The sequence below is a fragment of the Centropristis striata genome, chromosome 15 (assembly GCF_030273125.1).
Source record: "Centropristis striata isolate RG_2023a ecotype Rhode Island chromosome 15, C.striata_1.0, whole genome shotgun sequence".
Classification (NCBI taxonomy): domain Eukaryota; kingdom Metazoa; phylum Chordata; class Actinopteri; order Perciformes; family Serranidae; genus Centropristis; species Centropristis striata.
Window position 1 is genome coordinate 24,327,962 of NC_081531.1, and position 13,313 is coordinate 24,341,274.

General features: G+C 40.1%; 1 protein-coding gene across 1 annotated transcript in view; it reads left to right on the forward strand.

The window, feature by feature from the left end:
* Positions 1-1,552: 1,552 nt before the first annotated feature.
* The window catches only part of LOC131986260 (disks large homolog 2-like), a 39,778-nt gene continuing 28,017 nt past the window's right edge, over positions 1,553-13,313 (forward strand). Inside the window, exons 1-2 of the mRNA XM_059351118.1 lie at positions 1,553-1,770; positions 4,890-4,992. Coding sequence (XP_059207101.1) covers positions 1,567-1,770; positions 4,890-4,992 — 307 coding nt within the window. The 5' untranslated portion in view covers positions 1,553-1,566. The remainder of the gene's footprint in view (positions 1,771-4,889; positions 4,993-13,313) is intronic.

A 13,313-nucleotide genomic window follows, 5' to 3' on the forward strand; every position in this document is an offset into this window, starting at 1 on the left:
GAGATTAAACTCGACCTTTGTGACCTGTGGGGTCAGTAAAAGGAAAAGAAGAAGAGGAGGAGAAGGAGGGGAAGCAGCAAGCAGCCAGAATGACGTCGCAGGGGCCAGCAGCTCGTTAAGAAGAGTAAGAACGAATCGAAGCGGCACAGTCCTCCTGCAGCAGTCTCTCCCAGCTGCAGAGCCGGAGTCTGCAAATTGCTAATAGTCTAACAGTTAGCTCTGTAGCAGTACAGTGTGTATGTGCTGCTGCTACAGGAGGTGTTCACTTAGCGATCTCTGTTTGTTTACAACAAGCACCGGACACTCTGTGCACAGTTAGTGATGCTGGTTAATTCAAGATCGCTATGATCAGTAGAGAAGCTGTGCATAATTAGCCATGCTGGTTTGTTTGATCAGCTGCTGATATTGTGCACAGTTAGCGAAGGCCGTGTTTAATCCATGGCTTATGTGATCACGGTCGAAATTGTCGCTAAGTGATTACGCGACGATTGAAAACCATACGTCACTTCCGGAGTCTCGTAAAACCCTCTGGGGGGCTTTTTGTAACGCAGAGTGAGCGGACATTTGAGAGGGCGTGGCCTGAGACTTTCCCGGTGGCCACTTTTCCCCCTAAAGGAAACATGGCTTATATTGTATGCACTTGAAAAAAAGAGAGAAATATTTCATTTTATTTTATTTATTTTATTTTAACTTGTATAAATGTTAGTTTTAGTTTCAATTTGTGGTAGGAGAAGTTTATTAAAGGCTCATGCCTACATCATGCATGTAAAGATTTATAATAAAACATTTCAAAATGCATGTGCAACTTGGTAAAATAAAAGTCTGTTGGTCCAGTCATATATTGTGTCATTTCAGTTTTCTTAAAATCTCGTCTCGTTGTCGTGAACCCAATATCATGTCTCGTCTCGTCTCTTGAGTATATCGTCACACCTCTACATATGAAGCATAAACAATTTAATCCCTTCATCTGTTCTACAAACTGGAGACTGTAAGTTACACAATTCATTTTATAGGCCATCAAAATTTAATTTCCTGCTTGATTATATGATGCTTTTGTCATTAACCTTGTAGCGTTGAAAAAATGTTTTGACGTCTGAAGTATGAGAAAATTAAGCCTATTCGAAACAGAAAATGTGCGAAACTTCCCAATGATGCAGATTTCTACTTCCTTAGTTTATGCATCTTTGTATACATCTTCACATGGGCTGCCTTGAATCAAATATTGTTAAAATTAGTCTGTGGCCTAAAATAAGTCTATATTTAAGTCTTTGAAAATGCTATTTCAACCCTATAGAAAGCTAGGCTAAGCTGTGTGTGCGTAGTTATCCCATGCATGTCTATGTCCAAGTGTATGAGAGAAACAGAGGAAGGAAGCAATCCAGCATATGACGAGGTTCCTTTTCCATCAGCACTGAATTGGGGACAAGTGATTCTAAGTAGAGCACCATCCCCCTGTGGAGCTCCAGCACTCTTTGAGCTCAATTGCCTGAGCAAAGCATCACTGAAGCTTTTGTCAACGATCCCTGCATTTTTTTGTCCACTTTTCTGTCCTTCACTGGACTAAACATGCTGAAATCCAACTCCCCGAAGCTGATGTACTATCTAAACTACAGGGAACCCAGGAAGGCTGTTCTCTATAAAGGCTCCACGGGCCTGGGCTTCAACATTGTAGGTGGTGAAGATGGCGAGGGGATTTTTGTCTCCTTCATCCTGGCAGGAGGGCCCGCTGACTTAAACGGAGAGCTGAGACGAGGTGACCAGATCTTATCGGTGAGTGCACGAAAACCACCTCAGCCTGACTTCATAGATACAAGACACAACCACATTAGAAAACATTCAAAACTGTTTGGATCATGATAACTTATTGACAACACAGAAATGTGTGTATTCTGATTAACTGTATGCACTAATTTCTGAGTCAACAAATATGTAGGCATGTATTTTGGCATTTAAATGATATTTCATATTTCACTGTGTGACTTCCTGACAATGCAGATGAGCCATACTGTTTTTAAATATTTTTTGACAAATATATATATATATATATATATATTAGGGCCGGGACTCGATTAATAAGAGGCTTTGTAATTAATTAATTGCATTTTAATTGCATATAAATATTTGACCTGAGAACAGTGAGCAGTAATTTTTTTCACATGGATCTTTAGTACACCATTGAATAATGACTGAAAACATAAGCTTAAGCAACAAAAATATTGTTTATTTTTGTTCAAGTCCAACTGACCAGTGCAATTTTTGCCATTAAGTGTAGCAATAGCATATTTATAAATATAGTACATTTCATAAATGCAGGTAGCCTATAGCTAGGTAGACCTTCTGTAAACTATAATACTTTGGTTTTTTAAGTAAAACACAATCCACGCTAGCTACCACACTAGCCGCTAGCTGCTATATGTTTTGCATTGAGGTGATACTTGAGGCTGGATGTGCTGCGGTGATATGTGAATTCCTTGTTGCATAGCAACACAACCATGCTCTTATCGACGCTTCCATCCGTTGTTTTTTTGTAACAAAATGTCCCATCATCCACGGGGCCAACCAAAGCGTCTCATCAGCTTCTTCCTTCATGTTCACTGTGGTTTGTTGTTGTCTGAACTCATGAACGCTAGTTGGTGCTCCAGTATAAACGGTCCGCCTGAAACTCATCAGGTGAGAAACGTTCCACGGTGCAAAAATAAGTGTGATTAAAATGCGTCAATTTTTTTAACGCATTCATTTTTGTGTAATTAATTAATTAATCTAAATTAACGCGTTAAAGTCCCAGCCCAAATATATATATTTATATTTCAATTTCAAATTGGAATAAGATGGTTAATGCTATTAGGGAAGGTGACATATGACTTTAGTAGTTCTACAAGTAGTTCATCCTCCAGCTATTGAACATTATTGTCACATAGTTTATAGTGTATTGTTACAATGGCATTAATGTATGGTGAGTAGAGGCACTCCACAGACTCTCTTTGCTGTCTCTTCCTAAAAAAATCTCCATCAACAAATAAGGCTTCCCAGGCACATTGTGATATGGAATAATCCATCAATTAACATACAGAACACACAGCTATACTGGGGAACATGGCTAAAAGAAGGAATTCAGAAGTTGTCAGATGTTACAAATTATGACACCGTGGTACCTTTCGAATTAAAAAGTAAACATGACCTAAAAGATACAGAATTGTTTAGGTATATGCAACTGAAAAAATGGATTACTCACAATTTTGATTTGGGAAAGAAAACCAGTCCTGAAATACCCAATATTTTAAGCAAAAGCATCAAAAAGAGGAGACTGATTGGTTCTATGTACAATTTGCTGATGAACGCGGAAAACAGCGATACATTATTAGAGAATATATACAATAAGTGGACTGAAAACTTTGGCGTTGATGTTAAAGAAAAATGGAAAGAATGCTCGTCACTAACATACAAATTAACCACTTGTGAAAATCTGCGCCTAATACAGTTTAAGGTAATGACAAGGTACTACTATACTAGAGATAAAATAACCAAGTTTAATAACACATCGTCAGATAAATGTTTAAAGTGCAACCTATATGGTGACTCCCTCATGCACGCCTTTTGGTACTGCAAAAGTATTAAGAAGATTTGGGAAAGCATAGAGAGTTGGTTATGTAAATATACTAACAGGAAAATTATTTTCTTTCCAAGGAAATGTATCCATCCATCCATTTTCCTCTGCTTATCCGGGGATGGGTCGCGGGGGCGGGGGAAATGTATTTTTCAAGATATAGAGGGGATGAGATATCCGACTAGTTGGCAGACACTTTTTTCCTCTCTTATCCTTAAAAAAATTATATTTAAAAACTGGGAGAATAGGGAAGCACCGTCAATAGATAATTGGAAGGCTTTGATGAATTACTACCTGCGTATTGAAAGATCAATGTCAGAGGACAAAAATAAAAAGGGGGTTGGTAGGGGAGGGTCTGTATAACCAATTATTAGTATTGAGGGAAGCATTGAACATAATAAAATAGATGAAATTCTGAAGTAACTTTGATTTTGATTAAATATTATGAAAAAACATATAGTATTACATATATAACTATATAACGATATTGCTGAAATTCTGAAATTGCTATTTTTTGGGTTTTTTTTGGTTTTGATGTACTTCCTGGTACACAACTATGACAACCCACAGAAATTAATTAAATTAAATTAAAAAAAATAAAAATAAATCTTCCTGCCAACCACAGTGCACAGCAGGGCAGAGGGAGGTGTAGCTGAGGTCAGCCATTTAAAATGCAGTTTCAGGATGTTTTGGAGGTCTGCACTGTCTACCAGCACTGGCCTCTAACATGTCTGGATGCCTTAGAGCACACAGCTTTCAGACCAGAAATAACGCATATTTCCAACAACAAGAGAAATGTCCTGTTAGAGGAAATCAAGAGAAACTCCCCTTGTGTGTGCAATGCATGGGGCATGCAGTGGTGTTTCTCTTCACCAAGAGGAGAACGAGTGTGAGTGTGTGTGTGTGTGTGTGTGTGAGAGAGAGAGAGAGAGAGAGAGAGCTCTAAGCTGGTTTATCAGATCTACTTCAAATTTAGTCACAAAAGCCTCAAGATGATTGTGCATTTTCATCAATTGGTATGGCTCTGGTGGAGCGGCGAGTTTCAAGTACTCGCCATGAACAGGAAATTGCTCTTACTTTAGCATACATTGTCCAATCTGCCCCAAATTTCTTATGTGAGTCCAAACCTGAACACATCAACATGTCACTGTTTCATGTGCCCTTTTGTTACTTTAGCATCAGCCCCTCTAAATTTCTCTGCACGGCCCTGCACTTTTCTATTGCTACACAGGCAAGCTTGTATACACAACCCAAATAATCTTGTAAATATTCCTTGTTTAAACAGGTAAATGGAATTGACCTACGAGGAGCCACACATGAACAAGCAGCAGCAGCACTGAAAGGAGCTGGACAGGTTGTCACAATCGTTGCCCAGTATAGACCGGAAGGTCAGTAAGCACAAACAAGTTACTGTACAAACTAGAGTGTGAACTAAACTGGTAATGTAACTGAATCGCAACAGCAAGCCAAGTGTCGTTGCCACATCCATCAATTTACTTATCAGTTAGTCAGCATGCCAAACTGATAAACTATGTTGGTACCAAAGCTATGCCACTGATGGACTTTGTTAATTTTGGCATGTTGAACTGACTTGAATGGAAAATGCAACAGCATGTCTCATCTCAGCCTCTTAAGTTGGTGTCTGAGTCCCTTTGTTTGCTTGTGGCTGATAAAGATTTTGATTAGTGAACACAAGTTTACTTATACAGGTCTGTGTGTTAAAGTATAATCCGCTATTCACACATGCAATCATAGATATCTATGCATACAATATTACTTCTAATTCTTTAGTTTTGGCCCTGTTATAGCGTCCCAGAACAGGTCACTTCTGGGTCACGCAACTTGCGTCAAATGAAAATGGATGAGTCAAGTCATCCTCTGTCCTTAGACCCTCACATCGGCCAGGGAAAAACACAATCCAAAAAAAACCCCTTTTAGCCGGGGAAAAAGAAGAAGAAACCTCAGGGAGAGCGACAGAGGAGGGATCCATCTCCCAGGACGGACAGACGTGCAATAGATGTCGTTGCACAGGGCAGATCAACAGAGTAGAATAGAGTAGATAGAGGTTGGGGGGGGCTAAAACATCAGAACGAAGTGGCCCTCCCCAACAGCCAAGTGTTGTTGGTCCCGCATGGCATTCTTAGCTAAAACATCAGAACCAAGCGGCCCTCCCAACAGCTAAAGTGTCGAGCCTCACTGGCGCCGATAATATGTGCTCAGTGCTGTTGGTTCCGCAACGTTTCGGACGGCATTCTTACCTAAAAGTGACAAGTTAGCAAAAACATCAGAAGCCCAGCCCTAACCATAGGCTTTGTCGAAGAGGAAAGTTTTAAGTTTACTCTTGAATAAAGAGAGGGTGTCTGCCTCCCGTACTGAGACTGGGAGATGATTCCATAGTAGAGGAGCTTGATAACTGAAGGCTTTGGCTCCTAATCTACTTTTAAGGACTTTCGGAACCACAAGTAACCTAGAATTTTGGGAGCGTAGTGCTCTAGAAGGGTAATATGGCATTATGAGGTCTTTAAGATATGATGGTGCCTGACCATTTAGAGCTTTGTAAGTAAGAAGAAGGATTTTAAACTCAATTCTGGATTTTTTATGGGGAGCCAGTGCAGCGAAGCTAGAACAGGAGAAATATGATCTCTTTTCTTGGTTCTTGTCAGTACACGAGCCGCAGCATTCTGGACTAACTGAAGAGTTTTAAGGGATTTATTGGAGCAGCCTGACAGTAAGGAATTACAGTAATCTAACCTTGAAGTAACAAAAGCATGAACTTATTTTTCAGCATCATTTTGGGAAAGAATGTGTCTAATTTTTGTAATATTACGTAGGTGAAAAAATGCAGTCCTCGAAGTTTGTTTTATATGGGAGTTAAATGACAGATCCTGATCAAAGATAACTCCAAGATTCCTTACGGTGGCTAATAAAGTCTTTAGATAATGAGTTTCGGAGGTGTTCGGGTACCAGCACAATCATTTCAGTTTAACATTAGGAAGTTGTGGACCATCCAGGTTTTTATGTCTTTAAGGCATGCATTATGTTTGGCTAGCTGATCAGTTTCATCTGGCTTGATTGATTTATATAACTGAGTGTCATTAGCATAACAATGAAAGTTAATTGAATGTTTTCTAATTATGTTACCTAGAGGGAGCATATAAAGAGTGAATAAAATTGGTCCAAGCACAGAACCCTGTGGAACACCGTGGTTAACATCAGTACGCAAGGAGGATTCATTGTTCACATGAACAAACTGGGAACGTTGTGATAAGTATGATTTAAACCAGCCCAGTGCCGTTCCTCTAATGCCAATTACATGTTCCAATCTCTGTATTAGGATATGATGGTCAATTGTATCAAATGCAGCACTCAGATCTAGTCAGACAAGGACAGAGACCAGTCCTTTGTCCGAAGAAATTAAAAGGTCATTTGTAATTTTTACCAGAGCTGTTCTGTGCTATGATGAGTTCTAAATCCTGACTGGAAGTCCTCATATAAACTATTGTGTCACAAAGCTGATTTGCGAATGCTTTCTCCAGGATCTTAGAGAGGAAGGGGAGGTTAGATATTGGTCTATAGTTTGCTAAAACGCCAGGATCTAGATTAACCTTTTTGAGAAGAGGTTTAATTACAGCTACTTTAAAGGATTGTGGCACATAGCCTGTTAATAATGACAGGTTGATTCAGGGCCGGTTCTAGCCCATTGGCTGCCCTAGGCGATATTGAGATTTTGCGCGCCCCCCCTCCCCCCGAACCACATCCATTCCATGTATTCATTCTGATATAGGTACACTATGTTATATGTATTATGCTGTACATTAATATTTGATACATGAACTACAAGCAAGGTAATGGTCTCAGAACATTTTTATTTTTAGAAACTTTGGAACTTTACCAACAACAACTGAATTGAAAATACGAATAAATAAATAAGAAAACACAGATCTTCATCAAATTAAGAATGGCAAAGACTGAAAATAAATAAAATGTAGACATACAAATGCAATAAAAATAAACATAAAAATGAAATTTAAATGTACATTTATATTTGATACATGAACTGCATACAGGCAATATAATGGTCTCAACATTTTAATTTTTAGAAACTTTGGAACTTTACCAACAACAACTGAATTGAAAATAAGAATATATAAATGAGAAAACACAGATCTGTTGATTGTAAAGACTGAAAATAAATAAAATATACAAATGCAATAAAAATAAATATAAAAAATTAAGAAATGTAAAAATGTAAGTACTATGGTATTTCACCATCAAAGGTTAAAGTAATATGGTATTTCACCATCAAAGTGTAAAGTAGTATGGTATTTCACCACCAAAGTTCAACACCAAAGTGTAAATTGCTATGGTATTTCACAACCAACTGCTCACAATGGAACACACCTAGCCTTCCTAATCGCGAATTTATCAATGGTGTCATCGAATGATATCTGGCTTGACACGTCTTGGTTTATACTTATTAGAGCAAGCCCATTGAGACGTTCTTGGCTCATTGTTGACCTAAGGTATGTTTTGATCAACTTTAACTTTGAAAAGCTTCTCTCTGCAGAAGCTACTGTCACTGGAAGGGTAGCAGCAACTCTGAGGGTGACCCACATGTTTGGAAAGATTTCATTATGTATCAATTATCAATTCACACCGGGCGTGTTACAGCAGCGTCACGTCAGCTTACCGAGCCGGTCGTATACACGCAAGATCACGAGATCACGAGATCACGCGATAATCCTGACCATACGGGAGACCGCAAGATCCCGTGATAAACTCTAAACTCTATACAGTCTATGGATAAACTGTGTATATAGTAAACAACAACAACAACAACCAACAGCTTACTTTGCTTCTGTGACGTGAAAGATCTGACCATCTATCCTTATAAAAACAATATGTTATGTCATAAATGATTGTAGGATGTTCCACTTCAACAATCAGTCTCTTGTCGTCCGTGTCGCTGATCCTCTGAGACCCTTTGATTGATTGATTGCTGATCTGGTGTCCTGGTCATAACATAATGTTGATGTGAAGTAGTTTCAGGCTGCATGAACTGTGTATTGTATTTTATTTTGAAAGGGGCGGAAGTGTTTTACATTGATTCTGAGTCGGACAGAAAATAGAAGTCCTACCTAATGCTCGCGGAGAGCCGCTGCTGAGACGCTGCTGTAACGTTCCGCAGCGCGCCCGGTGGAAATGCTGTCATTGATTAAAGTGTTACCTATTTGCAACGGCGAACGCAGCGCTGACGTGACGCAGCTGTAACGCTCCCGGTGGAAATCAGGCTTTATAGTTATGGTTTCTCGTTGAAAAAGCTCATAAAATCATTACTAGTGAGGGCTATAGGAATACATGGTTCAATAGAGCTGTGACTCTGTCAGCCTGGCTACAGTGCTGAAAAGAAATCTTGGGTTGTTCTTATTTTTCTCAATTAATAATGAATAATAGGCTGATCTGGCTTTACGGAGGGCTTTCTTATATGTTTTAAGACTGTCCTGCCAGGTTAAAAGAAATTCACCCAGCTTAGTTGAACGCCATTTCTTTTCGTGCTTTCTTGAAATTTGCTTCAGTTTACAGGTTTGAGAATTGTACCATGGAGTTAACTTTTTGTGTTTTATTATTTTCTTTTTTAGTGGGGCAATAAAGTCTAGCGTTGTACGTAGTGAATCTGCAGTACTGTCAACAAAATTATCAATTAGGGAGGGACTGAAGCTAACATAGTCCTCTATTATGTTGGAGCATGAGAAAGAGTTAAAGACAGGTGGAATCACTTCCTTGACCTCAGCTACAGCACTATCAGATAGACATCTAGTGTAGAAACTCTTATTCTCTATACTCTTATCTTATTAGTGAGTAGTCCAGTAACAGGACTTCAAAAGTTATTATTTGAATCTAATAAAGAGATAAAAGCCTTACCGAGGCTATCATTATCAACGTCAACATGAATATTAGAATCACGTACAATAATAACCTTATCTGTAATTAGTACTAGGCTTGATAAAAACTTAATAAAAAAGAGAATTGTGGCTCCTCCCAGGCTCCTTGGCTGGCCTGGGATATCGCCTTTACGTGGAAACACTCCTGCTCTACCCTGGTGACATTGTCCACCACCATGGACTTCTGCTGCCTCTTGGTGGCTTTGGACCAGAACTGCTGTGGTGCTCCCTAGCCTAGGCCAGCGCGACCGGACTGGACTGACACCATCACCTCCCGTTGCAGGTTAGAGATGGCATGATCTACCTCGGTTTGCACCTTCCACTTGTGGCCTGTGCGGATGGGGACTTTGGCGCTCCTTGTGAGTGGGTCAGATGACTCCTTCAGCTCCAGGACAAGGCGTGTCTTCTCTTGCTTGTATCCTAGCTCTAGCATGTTCCGGCCAAAGAGACCTGCGTCCGAGAAGCAGCGTGGCAAGTCCAACCACATCACCCGATGTTATAGCGTGTGTTGCTAGCACCACACCTTGTGTTTCCCAGGCAGTTGGCTTTGCACGATTCTTGCTAGACCCTCTGTGAGTTGTTGTCATGCAAGCTTTCCCATTTGCCGATCGGACAGTTCGGCGTGTACTGCCTCCCCAGGCTTCTCAATGCTTTTTCAGCCAGTAGTGGAATGGGCCCCCCTCCGGCAGCGAAGACAGTCCTGACTTGTGGCACACCTTTCTTTATCGAGAGACTTCTTGATTTTGCAGCGCTGATCTTCATTCTTGCCCATGTCAGTAGTTCATCAAATCGCTTGAGGAGCCTGGTCATACACGGGGCCGTCTGAAGGATGCTTGTCATGTCATCCATGTAATTCCTCAGTGGGGGAAGCCTCTCGCCCGATGATAACTTGACACCTCCAACTACCTGCCTGGCTCCTCTGAGGATTATTTCAAAGGCTGTCAGGAATAGGATGGGGGAGGTGGCGCATCCCATGGCGATGCCGCATTCCAGCTGTTGCCATCCTGTCCTGTAGCCTTCCAGAGCAAAGCACATGTGCAGATTGCTGAAGTATCTGGTGATGATGTTCTGCATACAGTCCGGGACATGAAAGAATTCCAATGTGAAGTCTACCAAATTGTGCGGCACAGAGCCATACGCGTTGGCAAGATCTAACCACACCACATGCAGGTCACTCTTCTCCCTCTTTGCGCACTAGATTTGGCCCCAAATCATAGAGGAGTACTCAATTCATCCGAGAAAGCCTGAGATTCCAGCCTTCCGGCAGCTTGTGTCAATGTATCCATTCGCCATGAGGAAGTTGGTCATTCTCCTTGTCAAGATGGAGAAGAAAATCTTTCCCTCCACATTCAGCAAGGCGATGCTTCTGAATTGGCTGATGGTATGGGAGTTCTGCTCTTTGGGAATGAATACACCAATGGCTTGCTGCCATTCTATCGCAACTTGCTGCTTCTTCCAAGTTGTTTTCATAAGCTTCTATACTAGCAACTCAATAGTAAGCTTTTATCTTGTGTTATGTGAACACTGTGACCAGCAAGACTGATCAAGTTAGCTGCATGTGCGACTGCAACTTCCAGTTGTGATTCGGTCTTAGCTTGTAAGACCTAAACATATTTAAAACTAACATTAGGATAAGGAGATAGTATATATGAATTAAAATTATGTTTTACAAGTAAAATAAATATCACCTTAGCTTTACTTTTTAAGTTGGAAATTACTGCATACTGCTATATTAATGATTTCTTTCTAAATATGACATAATCAAAGGAAATATGCTTACAGACTGGACCTGTGACCTTGTTTCTTCATCGGTTATATGTTCTGTTTTGACCGTTACATTGTCCGGACCCTTTTGAAGACACTCGTACAAGAGTTCAGACAAGGAACGTGGGTTTTGTCCCCATGGGCAATTGACATGCCATGATCTGGCCAGCGTAGAAGTATCCATTGTCTTTCATTGCTGTAATGAAATGACATTAAACATTGCATCATATAAATCATCACATAAAAAATAAACACATGTCTCACTGTGATTGAGGATTGGAGGATTAAGGTTCAGTTTTCAGGCCAAATTTTCCTTTCTCTAAAAGTATTATCGGTACAAAATTAATAAATTCTCACATTTCCTCAATAATCATTTGGTGTAAAATGTATTCCAAAGAAATCCAAAAATGGGCTCTTACAGCAATATAAATTAATTTAATTATAAGTACCCTTGGAGTTGCATGTGAGAACTTTAGAATTGGGTGGACCCTCAAAGATGCCAATGTTGTCCTTGATTTTATGTAGACAGAGTCTGAAAAACTCCAGAGTAGGTCCTCCTTGTCCACGGCACCCTCAGACACTCCATAGTCATCAGTAAACTTAACATCTATTTTTATCTCTGGTGAAAAATTGTATCTGCTCATGGCTCTGGTTGCTCCATCCCACACATTTCTTCTCATGATATTGAAGGTGCTGTCGAGATTTACTCCAGATGCAATGCTCTCCACAATTCTCTCCAAAGACATCTGTAAATCACTATAACAGATTATTATTATTACTATTATAGCATTACAAATGAAAATTTAAATTTCGCCATCCTCTGGCATTAGTAGATATTGCAGTCTTGACCCTGGCTGTCACAAACCCCATTTCTTTCTGTTTTGTGACTTTAGGGGTGTTTCCATTACAGTCGAATACCCGGAATGAGGTGGGTCTCACTCACCGAAACGGCCCTAATTTGAATATGAGCTGTCCAGAGCACTCATTTGACTGGACTTTTTTGGCCCTGTCAAAGAACAGGGCCGTTTTTCTCCCCTAAAACAAGCCTGGTTGCTGATTGGATAGCTAAGCAGGATGTGACGTAGTACTTGACGCCACAACAACACGCGCCATTTCTAAAAGCTGGCGAAGTAGCGAGTAGTCACAAGCGACAATAAACATAAGCCCCTTTCATAGTGTGAAATCAAATCCCCACTATATTGCTGGAGAGTTCTGTGCTGGATTTTCGCCTAAGGGTGTCCATAGTGATCTTGCAAAGGCGTGATTTTCTTCCCTTTCATAGTGCAGTCCGGCGTCGCGGAATGAGTTGCACAGTAGCACAGTGCTAAAAGGCTAACAGTTAGCTATGTAGCAGGATAATGAGTATATTCTGCTGCTGCAGGAGGTGTTCACTAAATCTCTGTTTGTTTACAACAAGCAACTGACATGCAATGCCGGTTAATTCAAGCCAGTGAGGTTAAAGGCGTGTTTCACTTCGTGTTTGCCTGGTGAGCAGGATCTGTTTGGCTTAGGACGTTCTCCTTAGTCGGTCTTCTGCGATTAAAAAGCGAATGCATTTCTTCGTCGGTAGAGCGCTACTGAGTAGGTTAGCTGTATTATTTTGGCCCGTACATGCATTGGCCAGGCTGTTAATGATTTCTTCATTGTTCAGGATGGCTGAGGAGATAAGATTTCTAGCTGACTGGCTCATCTTGCAGCAACTTCTCTTTCACTGCGAAAGATGGCGCTACCGCTCTAATGACGTCACATGCATTTTATAAATTCTCAGACTTTCAATATATATTTTCAGGTTTCTATATATATTCTCAGACTTCTAATATATATTCTCAGGTTTCTATAAAAATTCTCAAGTTTATATATAGAATGTCAGACTTCAACATATATTATCGAATTTCAATATATATTCTCAGGTTTCAATATATATTCTCAGACTTTAATATATATTCTCAGACTTTCAGTGTTCCCGCAAAAGTCCCGCTTTATTGCCGTAAAGATCTGTGCTG